At 41.1% G+C, this 23119-nt stretch overlaps 1 protein-coding gene across 4 annotated transcripts in view; it reads right to left on the bottom strand.

Annotated features, from left to right (window-relative positions):
* The window catches only part of CDK8 (cyclin dependent kinase 8), a 90009-nt gene that overhangs the window by 53450 nt on the left and 13440 nt on the right, over nt 1-23119 (bottom strand). For all 4 annotated transcript variants that reach the window (XM_064172266.1, XM_064172257.1, XM_064172238.1 and 1 more), the window contains one exon: nt 8478-8553. In XM_064172266.1, coding sequence (XP_064028336.1) covers nt 8478-8501 — 24 coding nt within the window. In that variant the 5' untranslated portion in view covers nt 8502-8553. The remainder of the gene's footprint in view (nt 1-8477; nt 8554-23119) is intronic.

Here is a 23119-nt window from a genome sequence, read left to right as displayed (position 1 = left end):
TCAGAGCAACAAGAAAAGCATCTTCTGTGCAGGTACCCACACAAGCACCAACAGTACCCATGCAAAACATGGAACAAAACAACTGACCTGGATCCTGTTTCTCCACTCTGGCAAATCAGATTTAAAGTTCACATACATGGAAATGTATTCAGGTACTCACAGACCCCTCTGACTCTGGTGCAGACCTTCAATCTGTTCAGAAACCAGTCCTGACACCATACCCTTCCATCCAAGTTCCAGCTATGACATCATGTGTCTCCAAATTTCAGTCAGAATTCTAATTGCTGGTTCTGCATGTTTGAGGTTCACAAGCAGGTCAAAGAGATGAACTACCAGGGACAGTTGTGCAAGGTATTCTCCTGACCTACATCTCTCCTATAACCTGTTTCAGTAGATATATAGGACAGACTGTGGTGACCATGTACAGAATTTGGCCAGTCAAGCAAGTTTGTTTGGTTAAAAAGCCTGGTGGATGTGGTCAAAGCCAGAGAGCTACAAGCACCCCAGCAAACAGGACGGCTAATACACATGAGCAAAACCACCAGAATAAAGAAGTGATCACTGCAGTGGTGACAGGTGATCCCTGAATCACTGTCTTGGAAATGCTGAAGTGCCCCAGAACACTCACAATGCAGTGCAACAAATGCAAACGCTGTCTGAGGGGCAGAAAGCTCATGCAGATAACACATTGCAAGGGTTTTAAACAGCATTTGCAGCAACCTCACTCTCCACAAACCAGGCCTCTCTAGCCCACACACCACATACCTTTTCTACCAGAAAACTTCACCCATATCCAGCAGCTGACAGGAGTTCACTGAAGACAAAGAAGACTGCAAGAAACAGTTTGACTTACAGTACAACACCTGCTGCTGATAAGGGTCTTTTGTCCTAGTGATTCTGATATCTAAAATTGCTTCTATCTTATTTCTGTTCTACAGAAGACAAGGAGCAATTACACAAACACATATGCATTTGCCTCTCACCAAACAGCTTCCTTTTCATTTGCACATCACATGTAGCCAGGTGGGGGTTGGCCTCTTCTCCCAGGCAACCAGCAACAGAACAAGGGGACACAGTCTCAAGCTGTGCCGGGGAAAGTATAGGCTGGATGTTAGGAGGAAGTTCTTGCCAGAGAGAGTGATTGGCATTGGGATGGGCTGCCCAGGGAGGTGGTGGAGGCACCGTCCCTGGAGGTCTTCAAGAAAAGACTGGATGAGGCACTTAGTGCCATGGTCTAGTTGACTGGATAGGGCTGGGTGCTAGGTTGGCCTGGATGATCTTGGAGGTCTCTTCCAACCTGTTTGATTCTATGATTCTATGATGGTTAAAAATCAATTCCACAACCAGAAAACCTCCAACCAGTCTTGGTGCTCCTTATAAAGAAGGCCCAACTCAACTTTAAAGAAATAAACCCCATCCAATTATGAAGATACTGATACATCTGTTCTGACCTCAGTGTTACAACTCTGCATTGTTCCTGGCTGGTCTTGCCCTTGCTTTTATAACTATTAAGGCAAACAGGATCTCTAGGTACAAGTCCTGGGCTTGCATTAAGGTTTCTCCAAATGCAGAAATATTCATTCCACAACCATGGGACATCTGAGAGACAGTAAACGAAAGTGTCCAAGCAATGCATAAAAGTTTAAATTGCTTCATGAGCAAGGACAAAGCGGGGTAAGGCAAGATGGATGTTATTAAATCATCAACAGCAGCACGAAGGCAGCCTGGCAAACTGCCACGTGACTACAGCAAATCTGTTCTTGCACAGGGACACTAACAATAATCACCCTTCACATCAAATATCAGCTGAACTCAGCACAAGTCTTTATGAACATGATCTCCTTTCTCTGCAGATATTCCCACATCACCTGCACAGCTCCTCACCACTACAGACGCTTCTCACGAGCCAACATGCTGCATGCCAACAAAGGGAGGTTTTCAAGCTTTACTGCAAATGTCATTCCACCCATGCTTTTGATGCTTGCTACTGCATGCAGGCCACAGGGAATGCAGTCTGCTTAATGTTGCAATACTACCACGTTTACTTATGTCATCAAGCATGGACTCATTAGAGCAACTGGCCAGGTGAGAAAGCCCAGAAAATTTCTTGGATGTCCTGTCTCAGGGCATCAGATATTTTAGGAAAGGCAGCTCCATGCTCTCACTGCCTTCCCCTCAGTGCTACACAACACATTTCCCCCAAAGCTTAGGTCAGTAGGCTGGCTAGGCACAAAGCCATTGGCAACATCAAGCAAAGCATTCACTTAGGCAAAAAATCACTATTGTGTCATCTTGCTAGTTTCATGGCATAAATTCAAAATGTAATCATCATTTCATGCATCAGTTCCACCAACTGATCCAGCAAAACACACATCACATATTAATAGTTGCACTAAGGCTTTAAGATGGAAGACAAGCACATAGGGACTTGACAAAAAGCAGATTGCAATTGATATTAAAAGAAAAGTGATTTCCAGACTAGAAGATGACTAAAAAAGATTGAGGCATCCTGTAACAGGTAAGATGCCAGTGGGACTACCGCTAAAGTAGTGAGACATAACCTCAAATACTATGCACAATTCTGGACAACTTGGGGAAGATTATATTCCAACTGCAGCAGGGCAAAGAAAGCTCAAACCTACACCTAGGGGAAGGGAGAGCCTACTGCACAATGGGAAACCAACATACCAAGCCAAAATCCTCATAGCCTGCCAAAACAAAGCCAGTGCAAGAAACAGCATCTCTCTCTAGAATGAATGCAGGAGAGAAGAGCTATTCCAATGGATGGACAACACTAAGTACTAATGGGTATGAAGTAGCCATGGTTCATTCTGGCTTTAAAGGATGAATAACAGTTATGGAATCATTACTAGAATGAGAATCAGGAACTGCTTTCAGAGATTTTTCTTTTCCTTGTAAGTTTAACCAGGTAAATTTTTGAAGGCACATTTGACTTGTCTGCAAGAGCACACCATGACAACTTGAGAGGTGGCACCCAATTCTATGCTCTTAATTTTATTTCAATTGTTTCAACTACTATTCTTCACTTCCTATTATACACAGGAGCTCTACTCAGGTACTTCAAATTATTTAAACTAAAATCAATTTTTCATTACAGTTCTTAAATCCCAAGATGCTCAGCTGCTATAGCACAGATCCAAAGTCTGTTTGTTTCAGTGGAAATACGACTTTACATTTTCATACTCTAAGTCATCTGACTTGACAGTGCTGAAAAAGAACAAAATGCCTACTGTTTTCCTTTCAAAAGTGTTCAAATGAAAGCTTACAAAGGCAACATTAAAGTTACAATGCTGCTCACCCTATAAATTTATTCTGAAGCTGATATATTTTTCAAGTTCCAGTTCTTCAGACATACAACTGCATCAAACTGATGCCTTATTTTGTTCTCTTCTTTTTACTGCTGAAGTTCTAAATGTTGGAGGGGGGCAGGGAGGGACAGGGCAGGAGGAGAAAAGCCTGACACCACAAAATGTCAAGGGAAAAGAAAAACATAGGTCAATTATCAGTAGCACTGTATATGTCCAAACACATTTAGTATGTTAGAAGACGTGTTATTAAGGGCTCTCTGAAAGTAAGGAGGTTAACAAAGAATCCAGATGAGACAGACACAGGATGTCAGGCTTAATCAAATTCTGTTGTTCACAGAAAACATTATGATTCTTAAAGATTCCAATTGCTAACATTCAATCAATAGCTTTGTCCCACTTTGACAGAACTAAAACAGGTACACAGCTTGATGAAGCACTTATCAGTCACAACTATGTTGTATATATCATACTACTATTAAAGCATTTGAAAGTCATTAGACTTGCCAAAGATGTCAAATCAAACCTCTGTCTTCTCCAATACCTTGTCACATTTCACTACATGAAAAGATTGCTAAGAAACCATTACTTCTGATATTAGCATAGCAGTCATCTAAATCACAGAATGTCAAGGGCTGGAAGAGACCTAGAAAGATCACCTAGTCCAACGCCCCTGCAGAGCAGGATCATCTATATGATAACACATAAGAACATGACCAGGCAGGTTTTGAATATCTCTAGAGGAAGACTCCACAACTCGTGTGTGAATTCTGTGTTTGGTTATGGGGGAAAATGCTTTCCCTGTGAGTGTGGAAGGCACATGATGATAGTCACCAGAACCTGAGTAACCTACACCCAAATATTGTTCCTTACTGCATAGTCGGTACAGGATCTTTTCTGGCTTGCTCACTGGAACAGTCATTTGTTCCTTACCAGGGGAAGAAGTTCAAGAGGAAAAATACTGGAGTCATCCCATTTCAGCTTCTGCCCCCCAGGGTCCCTCCAGCTGCTGCATTCTGAATCAGAGTCCTTGTTCACTCTCGTAACAGTTCTGAAAGAGCCCTTAAGCCCTTCAATTCCATTGGGTGTTCTTGTCACCCAAGACATGAAAGCCCCAAGGTATGCAGAGGACCAATTCACTTTTACAGCAGCTTGCCTCACCAAGGTCAGCTCAGCCAAGACCACTATAGTCAATGGCAGCTCCTTTGGGCACAGGCCTGCTTCTAACTCTTTTTTTCCCCCTCAGTCAACTGTCAGCCCAGAAGCTGAAAGCCTGGGTGATGGACTAGTTGCAGAGGTGACCAGGACTGCTACGGAGGCCTTCTTTTTTAGGTATGAGCAGCAGTCATCCATCAGCTAGCTTTGTGCTTACTCTCACACTGCTTGAGCATCATCATGCCTGCTCCCTGCAAACCCAGCCAAGTTCCTGATGGAAGAACTGTGCTGATCCCTGAATCTCCTGCCCAGGAAAATGAAATCAGTATTCTCTTCTGTTAACAGACATGTGAGTATTAGATCCAAGTCACCCTTGCAAGGTTCCTAACACTTCCCATGCCTCAGGCAACAATGCAACCAAAGGATGATTCTACTCAGCTTGTTCACATCACAGAAAACAAACTGTTCATTCTCTCTTTAATGAAGATGAACTTCCTCATCCTACAGACATGCTATCATTAGATCCAAACAGGACATCACCTTTGTGATGACAACCTGCACTTCTTATGAAATGACAAATGTCTGGGGATGCTCAAATGTCTCCAAAGCAAACCTAAAAAGTGGGAATGATCAGAGAAAACATTTGCTTCTTGTTCTGTAGTTTTCTCTTCCAACTCCAACAGACTCAAGGCTATTCTAACTTGTACAATCTGACTATGGTATTTAAAGGGCACCATGCAGACAGGATACAACCTGAGTACAGCTATATTCATCCCAGCTCCATTTTGTCCCATTCAGCATTTCCATGATTGAGTCATAGACTCATTCAAAACCACTATGCGATAATTTAACATTCAAACAAGGTTTCCAGGGATCATTCTGTAAACCAAATCAGGCACCAAAGAACCAAAGCTACATAGAAGCAAAAAGTAAACAAAACACCAAAACAACACCGAAAAAAACCCCAACCCACAAAACCAAAATCAACAAGCTGGTAACTGAAATAAACAAAAAATGCCACATACAAAACACCAAACCAAAACAACCAAGCAACTTCTCACTAGCCAAAAGATGCATAGGCAGGCACTGAAGCACTTGCAAATCTGCTAAAGCTGAACGAAAAACACGACATCAGCAAGAAAAGTCTCAGAAAGTTACACAACTACTTAAAACCCTAAGCTTCCTATATAGGAAACTGCCCAACCAAAAAAGAAAAAAGAAGACACTATTTTAGATCTGGACAACCACTCCAGCTTCTTACAGCCTTGAAGAATTATCCTGGTTTGAGGACTGTAAACCAGTGTTTGCCGCACTACTCCAGATGGATGGGCTTTAACGACTTTCTTCCTTGTGATTAAATCAGAGGACAAAGAATCGAGTGTCTGTGCTTCTACTCTTTTTTTTCCTCCCTTTTACACACAAATCTTCTCACCACTCCATCTTTCTGCTCTCTCTTCTAATACACTTTTATCTCTCAGTATGATGATTGTGTAGTTTTTTTAAGTGCCTACTTAAATACTCAGAAGTGGAAGCTCAGACCACAAAAAGAATCCCAGAATCCCATGTAGTACAGACATCAGCAGAGAACAAGGGATGAGCAGCCAAACCTTAAAGTTCTGGAAGGGGGAAAACTCACAATTGCCTACCAAGGTGGATCAGTGGAGGAAGTAAGTAACAATGTAACACTACAATTATCTTGATATTAAAAAACAATACTATGCACAATAATTGCTAAATACTACTAGTTAAACAGTTTACATTAAAATAATTGGGGGAAAAAGCATTCTTATTTGATCAGAGTAGGAAGTTAGGTAGATTTTTGAACATGAGGTCTAAGTTCTCACATTGCAGGAAGTACAGGAAAATCAAGGAAGTCTTTCATATATATATATATATATATATAAGGGTTGAACTCTCCCGTAACTGAGTCACTGTTTCGACTGAGGTCTCTGACCTAGTTTCAAGCCTTTCCCTGCAATTGATATATTGATACATTACAATAATTTAGTTTTTTTTCTGAAGAGTTGATGCTCTTCTTCCAATCAGGTGTCTGCAACAAACAGAAGTTTAGGAGTGCAGCTATGGGTGTTTATAAAGTCATTGAACATTCTGAAACTAGAGTTAGCAGAGAAGGGGAGGGGTTAGTTTCACTGAGACTCTTTCCAGAGTCACATAGTAAAATATGTATGTATATACCTTGTAACAAAAACCAAGTCATCTTAGTAGTTCTTAACACCACAATGCTCGTAAAAATGCATTAAAGTAGTCCAGAATAGATCATACCAAACTCCAGCATTGAGCCTTATTTTAATTATGACAACAAACAATTTTCAACGGATGTACAGATGACATTTTAGGGTTCAACACTGCTGATTAGCTCAGTGATGTTTTAATATATGCATTATACATACATAACCAATACAAACAGCATGGCTATTATCCTCAATTTGACCTATCTCCATAGTAAGGTTCCATTTTTTCCCTTTTACTAATTTATAGGACAGTTGGAGAATTCTATGTAATGAAATTAAGATGAATACCACATTTCAGGGGAAAAAAAATCTCCTGTTAACTTCAAAAGGCAGCGACAAAAGAACAGTAAAGAGATTCAAAACCACAGTGAATTCAGCTGCAGGTAAAGTCAACCACAGCATCAGCAGTTGCAAGTCTGGAAGCACAACTGGAAACCAAGTCAGCAATGGCTCAAGATACACTGCTTCAGTTTACTACGTCCATCTCCATACACCTGCCTCTGGGCTACATTACTACATCCATCTCTGTACGCCTGCCTCTGGGCTACACTTCTCTCCTTGCTCTTGATGTCTGCTTTCTTGGCATCTCTCACACCTTCAGTGTGTTTCCTTCCTTTTCCCACTAATTCTGTCCCACATGGGTTCTGCATTGTATTGCTATTTTCTTCAAAGGGTGTATACAGCAATAGCTCAGAGCAAGGAGAAAGCTCCCCTTCTTGCTTCCCTGCTACTACTGTTTGGGATTGCGCACACCGCTCTTCGAGTCATGCAATGCAGCCACATCACTCCTGAGTTAGGGTCATAACCAGAACAGGAACCAGAACAAAGACACCTCCCTAATACCAGCCAAGCCCCTTCTGCCAAGTGGATGTCTGTGATGACAGGGAGGCTAAGCTTATAATGGGCTTTTTTTCCCACTTCATTCAGTTCAAGAAATCACAATTTTAAAATCACAAATATAACTGGAAGTTGAGAAATTAGGAAAGCCTACAACTCAGTTCAATCAATAAAAACGAAATTACTGTAGATGTAGCTTTAGACTCTTGAGGAATGTGGATTGAAAATATTCACTTTCCCTCAGCCACTTGTTACAGGCATTTCCTTTTAGTAAGAGTTTTCAGCTGCAACATTACAAAGTACAATAAATGCCAGCAGCACTGTAGTAGAATATACAACAGTTAAACCTCAAACCACCAATTTTTCCTTGCAAGCTTCTTCCAAACCATAACTACACCACATTATTCACCAGTTTAACAACATGCAGCACAGAAATATAAACCTGAATAGCCTAAGAAAATGTTTGACTAATATTCAGGGATGTACTACAGCCTCCAAGGCAACAACACGGCAGTTTAGTTAGAAGTCTTCCCTTAAAGAGAAAATAGAATGCTTTAATCATTATGAGCCAATAAGAACTAATCTCATTAGGAAAACAACTGAAGCACTAATGCAAAAGTCAGATCAAGCATGTAGTGTAAGCCACTGACTGTAATCATGTTTTTAAACTACTGCATTTAGAAGTTAATCTGCCCTAAGGTATGCAGTAAATTGTCACTTAAACCAATTCATTTTTAGACAGCAAAGCTAACAGGTACAGAGTCTTCCGTGTTTATTTTATACTTCTATGATAAAAATGTAGCAACCATAGTAGAACATCGTAATGCAGCAAACAAAAACCATTATGCATTCAAATTAATACTCTTAACAAGGCTGCTTGCTAGTAGAAAGAACTATTGTTACTTACTGCTATTTCTCTGCACGCAGACATAGAAATTCCAGTACCTTCTATTTGCTTTAAAGCGTAATCTTTATCATCTTTCCTGTGAAAGAAGAAAGGAAATTGTTTTAATTGCACCATGAATTCAAAGTGAACTCATCACCATCATTCAGAAGACAGTTTAATTAATGCAATTCATGTAAATAACTGGGTATCATAATTACATAATTAATATAATTAGTACAATTCCTACATCTTATTTTCTTTGGATTTTTTTACTAGCTTCATGTCTGGGTATCCAGCTAAATCATAAGCTAACCACACCACCATGATAAAGCTGAAAAGTACATTTCCTCTCAGTAAATAAATAGGGATTTTTAAAAACAGTGATCAGAATTTCATAGAATCATAGAATAGTAGGGGTTGAGAGTGACCTCTGGGCATAATCTAGTCCAATGCCCCTGCCAATGCAGAATCATTCAGGGCAGGCCACACAGGAGCGTACCCAGACAAGTACTGAAAGTCTCAAAAGAACGAGACTCCATAATCTCTCTGGGCAGTTTCAGTGCTCCATTGCTCTTGCAGCAAGGAAGTTTCTCTTATTAAGGAGAAAAGAAAATTGACATTCAGGGTAACTCCTGCTAGGGCTACATCTTCCACAAATGTATTACTCTGGGACACAGTCTCCCCTGTATTTTAACAGATTGAGTAGCCCAGAAGTAGCATCCTAGTAACAGCTTATCTTTCAACCCAAAAAAGTGCCCTAACACGTTTTTCACAAAAATAAGTGCCCTAAAATTTTGTTTCCAAACTAATAAAGCTACCAAGATTAATTAAGAAAAAAAAAATACCAAGGAATCTGTGTAATCTGGAGAATTCATAGAATTGTTTGTCCAGCTGTTAAATGTGTGTAACGCTTCAAAACACCACCACCACCACCTCTTTAGCCAGTGTGCACCTCACTTTACTTAAAATGAATGCCTATTAGAAACTCCAAAAGCAATATGAAGAAGAGATACACTGTAGTAAGGGACACTGAACTCTTGTCCATCCTCAAAGAGCTCAGACTTTGAACAGATTGAGTGCTTGGCTGTCCTTTTTGTGGGCTGGCATCCACAGAATCCACTCCTAGGGGATGGAGCACTTAACAGTATTGCCTTCAATGTTAGGAGCACTTGTATGGCCCCAAATATTCAGGTTATGAATTAATAAGAATCCTTATTGATTTTTCATGAATCCAGCTTTCATTGGATTTCATTTTTTTAACTAAAAAAAAAAAACCCCAAAACACACAGCTCAAACACCCTACAGGCAAATAAAACAAACTGTAGTCAAGCATTTAAAACATATGCACTTGTTTCCTCCTGCTTTCACTAAATATTTGCAAGGTGTTGAATTGCGGCATTGCTACCTGAAACACACTTTCCCCTATTCATCACTAACCACTTAATCCTTCAAATCATAATGTCCTGTCCAAGAGATTCTTCATGGGGTTTAAAGACTACCCACTGTCAGCAACAATCTTTCAAAACAGGAAAAAGAAGTAGTGGGAGACTAATGGACAAATTCTGAACACACTTAATGAGAAGGAAGAACAAAACAGCAAGTGGGCGAGAGCAGATTTCAATAAGAGGGCAATTACATGGATTCAGTAAGATAAAAGGGAGGAAAAGATACAAGATTTGACAAACACGAAAAGAGAGGTAGGAAGAATAACAACAGTAGGCGTTAAAAAGCTTCTACATAATAAAATCCTAAAAATTCCCAGTCTGGAAGACAATGAGCCTATGCTGAGCACAAACACACAGCCAAAACAAGATGTCAGCACAGACCAATTTCATATTTCTCACCCAAGAGCAAAACAAGTTGCATAAAGCCTGAAAGCAAGAAACCATTATGGTATTAAGCACATAATTAAACTGTGCAACTCATAATAACACTGTACTGAAGGGATGAGAAGTATAATTTGATTTGAAATCTGTTCACGCCAATTTATGGTGGATAGGAGAGTTATGGACCACTCAGCATCTATTGAATATAACCCAAATTTGTCTTCCAGGCACAGAGATCTCCTATGCTGCTGATATCAAAAGATAGAGACACTTTGTCAGCAAAGAATCATTTTACCCTCTATCTGCCTTAGCTGGCAATGGCTCACAGCAGTTACTAGATACAAAGATGAGGCAGAATGGATTGGACTACAGGTCACTGTCAGTGCCTCATGCGCTCATTTACTTATTTTTTGAGGTGTTTGGAAAGATGCCCATTTCAAGAGACAGGCTAGCACACAACTGCTACAGTTACAAGCATTGCCACTGACAGAATATGGAGCAAAACAGGGTCACACTAAAAGTTACTCTCACCACTTAACTGTTTAGACTTCAAGGCACGGGAAGGAGACCTTCAGTCTAAGTAGTGCCACCACACAAGAGGTATTATTACAAGCATTTTTTCTATGATGAACTCTGCTTTACATGTAGGATTACACTACTATTTTTAATAGGTCAAAAAGATGCCAAATTAAGTCTGCACCACAATTCCCCATACCAGATGGTAGACTTTCACTGGAGATTTTAAAAAATAATTAAAAAGGGGCAAAACATAACTTCGGCTGTTTGCTTGAACAAAACTGTAAGAACACACTATCACTTGTGTGTGCTCTCTTACAATCAGTGCTGTGATGCTGACATTTGACAAGGTGCTTCAAGAACATACTATTTAATCATCATCATCACAGAATCATCATAGAATCAACCAGGTTGGAAGAGACCTCCAAGATCATCCAGTCCAACCTAGCACCCAGCCCTATCCAATGAACTAGACCATGGCACTAAGTGCCTCATCCAGGCTTTTCTTGAAAACCTCCAGGGACAGTGCCTCCATCACCTCCCTGGGCAGCCCATTCCAATGGCAAATCAAGTAGCAGATGAGATAAGAAGTCTCTGAAAACTAGTTTTCTTGCTTTAAAAGGCAGTTAAAGACCTGAAATACAGATATTCCATGTTTACCTTGCTCTGCCCTTACAGCAACACAGGACTGTGGGCAATTAACCACTCACACATTTGCTCTGCCCAGTTGCTGCGTACAAGCAGAGAACATGAGCACGTTGCAAAGCTTTAGTATTCGAATGTCTTTTATTTCTACCTTTTATTTAGAAACATATTTTAGGCATAAATACGTTTAAGAAGCAGGAGAAAATATCTTACACATGGAGGAAAAAAAAAGGCTTATTATATAAAAGGCAGTTTAAGAAAAAATAAATCAGCTCCAGTGTTATTTCATCTCATGCATCACATCTGGCACAAATGCATTGACAAGATACTATGTAGTATATCCTTTACTCAGATCACTACATCAGCTTAAAATTCAACTGACTGGCCTTCCAATATCTGAAGGGGGCCTACAAGAAAGCTGGTGAGGGACTTTTTAATATGTAGGGTAGTGATAGGACTAGGGGGAATGCATCCAAGCTAGAGAAGAGTAGATTTAGATCAGACGTCAGGACTAAGTTCTTCACCATAAGGGTGGTGAGACACCGGAAGAGGTTGCCCAGGAAGGTGGGGGAAGCCCCATCCCTGGGTGTTTTTAAGGCCAAGTGGAATATGGCTCTGGGTAACCTGATATAGTGGAAAGTGCCCCTGCCCATGGCAGGGGAGTTGGAACTAGATAATCCTTGAGGTGCCTTCCAACCCTGACAATTCCATGATTCTGTAAGACAGCAGAATAAAGTACTGAAACCTTGAAATCCATAGTAACAGACCTAAAATTACATAACAGATTAAAAAAAAACAAACAAAAAAACAAAAACAAAAACAAAAACAAACTCTAATTCAGAATGAACTGGTCACAATTTAAGACTATTTTTGTCTGTATAAGCAAGCAAATATACAACTTGAATGCAGTTAAACATCTGAGGGAAATAGGCTCTACAGACTTTCAGTTACCACAGGGAATTATAAATGCAGCATCTCTTCTACAGAAAAATTCTAAGGAATCTCTTAATTGTTTATGGTTCTTATTCTCTAGAGAATACAAAAATCCTGATAATTGAAAGAGAAGCCTAGCAATAAGACAGGTGGTTGGATTTTTTCAATCCCACCCTTGAGAATTCCATTAACATCAACAGTAGTAAAAGTAACACTTCCTGACTAAGCACAACTGGCATACTGTTGCTGGAGTGATTCAGCCTCAATGCTACTAAAAGTTATGTGAACGCATTAAACACAACATTTTAACTTCACTAGTCAAACAGAAACTTGTGCTGTAGAGCATGTTAGCTTTGAACAACTTACCAAGATGAACACCTAGCATCTCAACCCCTCAACTCTACAAACGGTAGCACATCATAACTACTAGCAGCAAAACACAGCAAACTTTCATACACGCAAAGGAGACAGGTAAAGCAAAAGATACTAAACCCTTAGTACCTACCAAAATGTCTAGCAAGGAAATAACTAATCTGATGGCTTATTATAGTTTACTTATATCAGAACAGCATTCAACAGAAAAGATTTATACATGGAGTTAAGTAAGTGGGATGCCACAATTTTTTTTTTGGTCCCTCCACTTAAATTGCAGCAAAACATAACAAATATACAGACATACTCCACATGTAGATTTGAGATGGAAGAACACAGCAAAACACATAGCTAAAAGTTAGACCATTTAGGAGATCTAGCATTCTCACATTATGACATCATCCCCATCTCCTCCCCTGAATCACAGCAGTGTTTTTTGGCTTTGTTTTTCAATCAAAATTTCAAATACACGACAAATCACCCGAGACACACATAACATCCAGTTAGGTCTACCTGAAGAAACAGCAATTCAGTTCTTCAGAAGCTGAAAGACTGCACACCTTTATACTAAATGCCAATGCTACAAACATTTAAGACACCAAAACAGCATGCCATTTTCTAGAAAGTGCTTTAAGGGCAGACTGGCATCCATTCAAATGCCAACTTGGGAAGAACAGAATTACCCACATTTCCTCTTCCAACATCCCATTCATGGCACCAAATGGTCTTGCCAGAGGAAAATCTTTGTACCAGGGCTGGTTTTTTTTGTTGTTTTTTTTTTTAATTTTGCATCTTTCAACTACCAACCCAGAAAACAGATGTGGTGGTAAACCAAGTGACAATGGACACAAAAAAGATTCTCAGTGATTTCTTGTTGCTGGCTTTCACACCACAGTCCATAGGCACAGCCGCCACATTCCCAAGGTTACTGGCACATTCTCAGTAAAATACAGCAGAAGGATAACACATTAGGGATGACTTCAACAGACTGGGGACACACACACACAAGACCATGTGAACAGATGCAGTGCATTCAAGGGTTCTTAAGAGAGCTGGCAAATGTCATTACAAAGCCACTTCATCATCTGCAAAAGGTCAGGGGGATCATGGCAGATTCCTGACAATTAGAAAAGGGCAAATATCAAGACTCTCTTTGGGAAGGGCAAAAAGGTTCAATGATATTATAAGCCAAACAGTCTAACCTCAGTTCTTGAAAAGGTTATGTAGTGAACCCTCCTGGGAAGCTATTTTCAGGCCCATGAAGAAAAAGTAGTGACTGCAAACATCTGGCAAGGATTTTCTAAGGATGAGCAGTGCCTTACCAGCTTGATTGTCTTAAACAGTAAGAGCATTCATTCTATGGACAATGGGAAAGCACTGGATGTTACCTCGGCCTTAGCAAATTTTGCTACATGATCACAGCATACTCATAGCCAAATTAGAGAGCTTGGACAACTAAACTAACTGAACAGATGACAAATCAATAGGACTGTCAGACTTGGTTGTAATCAATGGTAAAAATCCAACAGGCTGACAGTCATTAGTGCATCCCTGAGGGCACACATCAGAGCTAACATAACATCTTTACTTACAAATGGACAAGAGAATGGAAGGCATCCTCAACAAATCCACAGATGCTGCTAAATTGGGTGCAATGGCTGATGCACCAAGGAACAGAGTTGGGGACAGGAAGCAACCAACTAACTATTTTTTCTGCCTTGACTGTGTATGCAGCTTTTGCTTTACTTACTAAATTTTTACCTCAACCCATGAGCTTTTCACTGCTAACCCTTTCAGTTGCCTCTCTTGTCCCACTTCTGTCAGCAGCTGTGTGGGACTGAGCTGCCTGCGGGTGTTAAGCCTCAACAAGCACACCCAGCATAGAGAGCCTTCATAGGTGGAAAATGCACCAAATTAAGTTTACTCAGTTTTATAGGCACAGTCCAAGTGGCCAAGATTGAAAAAAAAATTAATTTGGAAAACAAGTTGATGTATGAAACTCAGTTTTTACTCCTGCATACATTTACATGTGCAAAGCTGGAGGGCTATACCTGTGCAGGAGGAGATATTACAATTCTGTGAGGCTAGAGGCTAACAGCTAAATAGGAAAAGATGATGTAAATCAGCAGAAAATACATTCTACATTAAAAGCTGGTACTAACAACTTGGTACAAAGCCTACAAAATAGCACTAAAAGCACCTAGATTCCCAGAAAACACATTTTAGGTCAAAACTTCTGACAAAACTAGTTAGCACACACAATAAGCCTGATTGCTGACCCTGTGTCTTCAGGTAAATCTTAAATAAAGAGCAACACCTTATAAAATCATTCTCTAAAAATAAAATCCAACCCAACAGTGATGCAATGATAGCCACTTCACCTTCTCATAATTCCATTTTTACAGAACCTGCTGGGTTTCAGACATTGAAATATCTTACAGTTACATTGACAAAAAATGCTGAAAACTAACAGTAAAATTTTGCACATTAACTTGCCCTGAGTCAATGGTTTACTGCTGGATATAAACCCAAAACACCTTCCCCAGACAGATTCCTGCCCTTTGTGCTAGAGTCCAAGCATTCTTTTTCAGATAGAGATGAGTCTGTTCAGAAAGTGGAAAAGTATTCCCAGTTTTTTGCTTGGCACACTTTCTGCCACATGACTGAATTCAAACGGTCTGCTGGATGCTCAGATGGGCACTGGAATTCTCTGAAGGCATAAGCACAACTCTTTCTGTCCATATTCAGGATGTATACAGTTTATCTTCTACCTAGTACTTTCTTCCTACATCAGCTTGATGCAGTACACTCACCTTTGCCAAAATGCTGCAGGTGAGTGCTACAACAACACAATTCTGGTAACTGGAGAAACTCACCATAGCTCAAAAAAACATACTTTCTGAAAATATGAAAACAGTATAAACCAGAATTATGGCCTTCACTTAAAGGTCCTTGAGGGTAACCTTAAAGTTATTTTACTTGGGCTGATGCTCTAAGCATTAAATACATATATAAACTCCAAAAAGAGATTGTTCTAAAAAATATTTAATTGTCCAAGGGCCAATTGTGAGTTTTGCTTTGCTAGCAAACAAAAGAATTTCAGTTATATTGGCTAAAACAAGTTGGATGAATCAGAAGCAGCTCAAATTACTGCTTTGTTTGACTGAACTTAAAAATGCATTGAAAAATAAGGTAGTCTTGTAACATGTATTAAGCTTACAGAAAATAGGTTAACAATATCTTCTCTATTATAAACTGCCTCCTGCACAACCAAAGCGTGACTATTTTTAAAAGTTCAGATTTACTCAAGCCCAGGGTATTTAAATGTATTTACAAGCAGCTTAAAGTTTATCCCATGATAGGTTCTAGCCTGTTCCTTTCAGAAAAGAAATCTGCCAAAAAACAGATAAAATTCCAGATTCTGTCATGAAAGCCTCTTACGTGTTAATGAATGAGAAAGGATCACAAATAATGCAACCGAGTCAGGAAATCTGGGAGTCTGAGCTCCTTTATCATGGATTTCAGCTATAAAGAGCAGTTCACAACTACTCTTCTCCCCTGGACAAAGCCCAAAGACTCTCCAGGAAGAGGGGAAGAGAATAAAGAACAATTGGTACAAGTTGATCTGCAGGTGAAGATAAACAGAGTTCATAGTGTGTGCCTATATATTTGCAATCGCCAGTAGAAGCAGCACCTACAGCTCACTCTCATGCAGATGTTGGCATCACTATGAGCTTTACAGTGTTGCATACCTGTAACAGTGCTCGCTCCCAAAGGGGAAGTTCCACTGCTGTACAGGTATGGAAACAGTTTAAGTGCTATCAACTTCTTCTCTAACTTCAAACATGAGATACGAAAGAAAAATACGAGTGAAAAAATGCATGGAAGCACACTTGTAAAATCTAGGATCAGTTATTGCTGAACGGAGAGCCTGCAAACAATGCAGCAGCCCTGCTCTGTCAGAGCATCACACAACCACCAGCAGAGCTGCACTGGCACACAGCTTTACAGATGAGTCAAGACAGCGGTTGGGAAGAGGAAGCAGCCAGCATAATCCCCTGCCAAAATCACCAACCACTTTGTGAGTCAGTGCTGGCCCACATCTATACTACAGCAGCACAAAACTTGAGGAGCTGCTGTCTTCTCCAACAGGTACAGTTCCAAGGGCGTTTTCTCACTTTCATAGGGGCTGCTGATGTGCAGAGGCTCCCAGAAGATACTGGCATCTAACTAATATCAGAAACACTAGTCACATCTTCACTGGTTTCAGAGAGGGGAGCGGGAGGGAGCAGGAGGGGAGCAGAGGGGAGGGGAGCAGGAGGGGAGGGGAGCAGGAGCGGAGGGGAGCAGGAGCGGAGGGGAGCAGGAGCGGAGGGGAGCAGGGGCGGAGGGGAGCAGGGGCGGAGGGGAGCAGGGGCGGAGGGGAGCAGGAGGGGAGGCGAGCAGGAGCGGAGGGGAGCAGGAGGGAAGGGGAGCAGGAGCGGAGGGGAGCAGGAGCGGAGGGGAGCAGGAGGGGAGGGGAGCAGGAGGGGAGGGGAGCAGGAGGGGAGGGGAGCAGGAGGGGAGGGGAGCAGGAGGGGAGGGGAGCAGGAGGGAAGGGGAGCAGGAGGGAAGGGGAGCAGGAGGGAAGGGGAGCAGGAGCGGAGGAGAGCAGGAGGGAAGGGGAGCAGGAGGGGAGGGGAGCAGGAGGGGAGGGGAGCAGGAGGGGAGGGGAGCAGGAGAGAAGGGGAGCAGGAGGGAGGAAGGTAGGTCAGGCATCACATCCTCCTTACCTTTAGGTTCCTTTTACTTTGTATTTAAACAGTGCAAGAACTACAAGTTAACAGTACAGCAGAAACCTAGAAAGTCAAATTTTAATGGCACTTTAAGACAGTAGATCTGGATGAGACGAAGCAGATGTGTCGGTAGGAAAGCACCACCACATCCTTGTCCTACTCTTGCTTCACTTTTTAAAGATCTGCTAGAGTTAAGGGTCAAAGACAGCTAGACAGACCTTCCATATGATCCAGAGCAACTGCTCCCAGTAATTTATGAAGGCATGCCACAGACTATAGCTACACCAATCCAAGTTTCAGTCAATGGGCTGTACAATACCACTAAGTTTTGGTGAGCCTAAGGAAGTGTTTGCATAGTCCTACCATTACATTTAAATAAATTGCAGAAGTTGACAGAAACTTCATCTTTAATTTTAATTACCCTACTGTTCTCTTGTCTCTCTTTGTCCCAGAAAGGTAACAAAAAATATATTATCTCAATGCTAGACAATAACTATCTTCAAATTTGTCAGTATTTTCCAGATTAAAATTTAACTTAAAGAAGGACCAACAGCAAGATCATATTTAGATGTAAACTCCAAATAATGTAGCATAATAAAAGTAAATGCTGATCTCTAAGACATTCCAACAAATACATATATGATGTACAACAAACCATGCAGGTAGAATGCAGCATATTCAGAAGCAGAAAAAAGACAGTTTGTGCTCTTTATTGTTGCTATTAACCTCCCTTCTCAGAAAGTCATTACATCCTGAAAGAGAAGTAATGCTCCAGCATGACCAAGTAATGCTAACTTCTGTGTATGCTGAAGTAAGTAAGGTTTAGATTGGGCATGCTTTACAACAAAAAGAAACAAAACTCTTGACAAAAGGATAGATTACAAAGAACAGTTTGTGACAAAAGCACATTTCATGGACTTGGATGTAAATTTACAAGATCTCCTGTGAAACTCACTAAAATGTTAATGCAGAGGAATTATTACAGAAGAAGACCATAGAATCAACCAGGTTGGAAGAGACCTCCAAGATCAGCCAGTCCAACCTAGCCTATCAACTAGATCATGGCACCAAGTGCCTCAGACAGCATTTTCTTGAACACCTCCAGGGACGGTGACTCCACCACCTCCCTGGGCAGCCCATTCCAATGCCAATCACTCTCTCTGGCAAGAACTTCCTCCTAACATCCAGCCTATACTTCCCCTGGCACAACTTGAGACTGTGTCCCCTTGTTCTACTGGTGGTTGCCTGGCAAAAGAGACCAACCCCCACCTGGCTACAACCTCCCTTCAGGTAGTTGTAGACAGCAATGAGGTCACCCCTGAGCCTCCTCTTCTCCAGGCTAACCAATCCCAGCTCCCTCAGCCTCTCCTCATAGGGTTTGTGTCCCAAGCCTCTCACCAGCTTTGTTGCCCTTCTCTGGACATGTTTCAGCACCTCAACATCTCTCTCGAATTGAGGGGCCCAGAACTGGACACAGTACTCAAGGTGTGGCCTGACCAGTGCTGAGTACAGGGGCATAAGGACTTCCCTGGTCCTGTTGGCCACATTGTCAGGATGCCATTGGCTTTCCTGGCCACACTGCTGGCTCATGTTCAGCTACTATCTACCAGAATCTCCAAGTCCCCTTCTGCCTAGCTGCTCTCCAGCCACTCTGTTCCCAGCCTGCAGTACTGCTTGGGGCTAACAGAAACTGAATTTGCTTAGGATCTAACACAAGCATTCATACTTTATCCATCCTCCAATACAGAACATAACAAGATTGCTGTTCTGGACAGCATCATTATTCTTATCAGATACTAAGGCTTATGCCATGAATATTTTCTACTTCAAAACAAATCCTTCCATAATCAGACCTTTTTGTGGTTAAAGAAAGGTCATTTCCACAGCTGGAGGAAAAACCATCAACAGCAAGCCAATATACACTAAAGCTTTTGAGCCAGCTGATAGTATGTGGTGAATGGCAATTACTAATTCACTTTATTCCTTTTGTTCTTTTTCTTTTTTTTTTTTAATTTTAATTAGCACCTTTTGCCACAACAGGCAGTTTGGCAAGAAGTTAAAAGCAAGCAAGTACGTTCAGCGATACACTGTACATGTGGTTCGTCTGATGTAAGAATTTGCTGCTGTCAAAAGAAAAGCCTTTTCTTGTCATCTTTCACTTGCTGCTCACTTATGCCAGCTCTGATCTGTGCCACACTCCTCTGTGATATGATTCACCTCCTGCATTCATAAATGCAATTTCCTTCTTTTTCCCTAGGTTACAAAGTCTGTTAGTCTACAGCAGGGTACAAGAAGCATCAAAACCAGCATTAAAATACGTAGCAAGAGCAAAAGACAATGAAGGAACGGGTAGAGAAGAAACGAAGGAGAGAAAGCAAGATGCTGCTTGCCTTCACTCCTTGCTTTCTAGTGGTAAAGAAACCACAGAGAGAATGGCTGACCATAATTTAAGTAAATAAAAGAAGTCAACCTCTCACCTAGCCCTGCAATTAACTCCAGCACAAAAGTTCCCCAGAAGAAAGAATCCCTGGGATTTAGTTATTTTCTCCTCCCTCATCCCACAAAATTGTCATTTGGCAACCAGTCTAAAAACTATGTTTTAAAACCACACAACAACAAAGACTGTTTTCATGAGGAGACCAGTCAATGGGCAGCAATATCCCACTCAGGATTCAAAGCTCCATGCTGCTTTAATAATAGACAGGGCAGTCCCACCAGTCCTTTCACATAATGCCATACAAAAGATATGTATGCAAATTCTCTATAAAGGTAAAGATTGCTCAATTTTATTTGATCTTTCCTCTTTCTCTCAAGTAATCTCAATATTTGCACTATTTCAGAAAGCACAAGCTACATAAAGACACCTCAGCATTTCAAAGCATCTGTTCTGAAAAGCTAACAAGAAGGACTAAAGAGCTGGTCTAAACTTCAGAAAACCATTATTTCATTAGGTAACTTCTACTTTTGGAACATTTTTCTTCAGTAGTCAAATCTGTGACATGATTTGGTTTATATGGCAGGAACAATGCATGTGTCGCTTTCAAAACACTTTCATGATGAGAAGACAATTTTAAGTCACAGAGTTGCCTGACAGTCAGAAGCACACTACTATAGGCACTGCAGGTTCACAGAGGATATTTTCTTCTTGAATAGTCCTCATGTTTAATAAATCCATCCAGTCACTGAATAACTGTTTCCTATCTTCTCAGTGGCACTCGGGATTCTAGAGACTTTCCGTGTGCCTCATTCTCGCAGACAGAAGTGTGCATGTCTATGGGAATGACTCAAGTTTCCAGACACTGCTCCACATTCAAGTACCCTTGTTAGCCCTCCTTAGGTCTATTACACCCTGGCTGGGATGAAAAGATTGGAAGTGCCTGCAATACCGAGCGTAGGACTTACAGCAACAATGAGAATGTGTTTTGCACTCCACTCCGTTGCGGCTAAGTCTTGCGATTCCCACTGCGCTTTAGCAATCACTTGCACCGAGTTGGCACTCCCACAAAACCATCATCAGAAACTTCCATATCTTTTTCTTATAGAATAATAGATTCAGAGGCTATTGTTGGCTGAGTAAAGAATGGACCATTTTCCCATACATATCACTTCACATCATTGGAAGTATGATATATTAGAGGAGGACTGTGATACTGAGGGCTAAGCCTTCACAATCAGTCCTTGCCTTCACTATCCCAGGTAACGCTTATCAGCAAAGCCATTTACCAATGATTTCTGACAAGTGATTTCCAAACAAAACTTCTGAGCAACAGATTCCCAAGAGGTATCACTACAGATCTCTCATCAGTAATTTATGTCTCTAACTAGCTTCTCTATCCAGAGAAGGACCATCTCTATGTTCAGCTTAAGTCTTTGAAAGGGGACTTTATGCAGTTCCTTTTGGAAATACAGATTACATCAACTATATTGCCTTAACCTGTACATTAACTCCATCACAGGATTTTAGTAGTCCTAGGAGGCATTAAATGTGTTCAGCTCTCTCCTCTTGGTTCAGCTTACTAGTTAGTAGTTTGCACATTAGAAAGGAACAAACCTTAAACTGGAAAGCAGCAGCAGTGACTGCACTGGATTATACTTTCTGGTAAGTAAATTGCTTATTTCATTTTTTTTAACTCCTTCAAATGTGGAAGCATCTCATCTTGATGAGTGACTACTCTACCATTTGTTCTCAAGGCCACTTCCCTGAACACTGCAATTTAAGACATTCTGTAATACATTTCTTTGCTTCCAATTGTTTACATTCTTTCATAATGCACAGATGAAACTAATGCCTTTCTCTTGACGTCCTTCACCTGAACAGTCCTTTCATAGGTCAGTGGAACCCTGGTTCTACAGATAGCACTGTAATACTGATGCACCAGAGAACAGAACATTAATTTCATAACAATCTCAAGTAGTTTCTCAAGGTTGGGAGACCTTGTGTATGGTTTTGAGGTCTTACATAGGGAGAGGTTGCTAGGGATGCTCTCACTCTAGTCTTACACTTAGCATCCCACCACTTACCTTCTATTTCTATAGCCATCACCATAGAAGACTTAATTTTACAAACACATCCTCACCCCAAAGGGTTTCCCTTACTCTATTATTTCACCACCATTTTTGTAACTGATGGTTTTACAGAGTATCTTGAGGAGCCATACATACTCGTTGAGAGCCCAGCCACGCTTCAAAAATGGCTCCTAAACAGCTTGCAACTTTTCACCTTCTTGGCTCTCTTTTATCCTTAAGAAGCTGTTCTCCTCCCACCATCACTCCACTTTTTATTATTTCAACTAAAGTTAAGCACGACTGAAGTAGATTTTTCAAACATGTATGGATTCAGAATCCCTCCAAGAGAAAAGAACAAACTATGTTTGTCACAGGCAGGCTCAAACTGTTGTCTGAATCCTACTGTAGGCCAAGTCTTGAGTAGATTCTCCTGTTTGATGATTCACTAAGTAGCTCTTCTCTGTCCTGAACTTTTGTCTTCAAAAAAATCACAGAACCTTAGTGGTTGGAAGGGACCTCCAGAGGTCAAATCCAACCTCCCTGCCAAGTCAGGATCACCTAGGGTAGATCGCTCAGAAACACATCCAGGTGGGTTTTGAAAGTCTCTAGAGGAGACTCCACAACCTCTCTAGGCAGCCTGTTCCAGTGCACGCTCACTGTAAAGAAGTTTCTCCTCATGTTGAAGTGAAACCTTCTACTTTCCGATTTGTAGCCATTGCTCCTTCTCTTACTGCTGCTGACCACTGAAAAGAGACTGGCCCCATCCACTTGACACCCACCCCTCAGATATTTATTTGTATACATTGCTCAGATCTCCTCTGTCTTCTTTTTTCCAGACTACACAGCCCCAGGTTTCTCTGTCTCTCTTCACAGGGGAGATGCTCAAGTCTCCCAGTCATCCTGGTGGCTGGACTCTTTACAGCAGGTCCCTGCCTCTCCTGAACGGGGGAGTCTAAAATTTAACACAGTATTACAGGTCTGGTCTCACTAGGGCAGAGTAGGGGGAGAGAAGAACCACCCTAGACCTGCCGGCCACTTTTCCTGATGCACCCCAGGATGGCATTGACTGTCTTGGCCACTAGGGCACACT

This window comes from Pogoniulus pusillus, chromosome 3, assembly GCF_015220805.1.
Source record: "Pogoniulus pusillus isolate bPogPus1 chromosome 3, bPogPus1.pri, whole genome shotgun sequence".
In the NCBI taxonomy this organism is placed as follows: Eukaryota; Metazoa; Chordata; class Aves; order Piciformes; family Lybiidae; genus Pogoniulus; species Pogoniulus pusillus.
The sequence above is the reverse complement of the archived record's forward strand: the minus strand, read 5'-3'. Positions and strand labels throughout refer to the sequence as shown.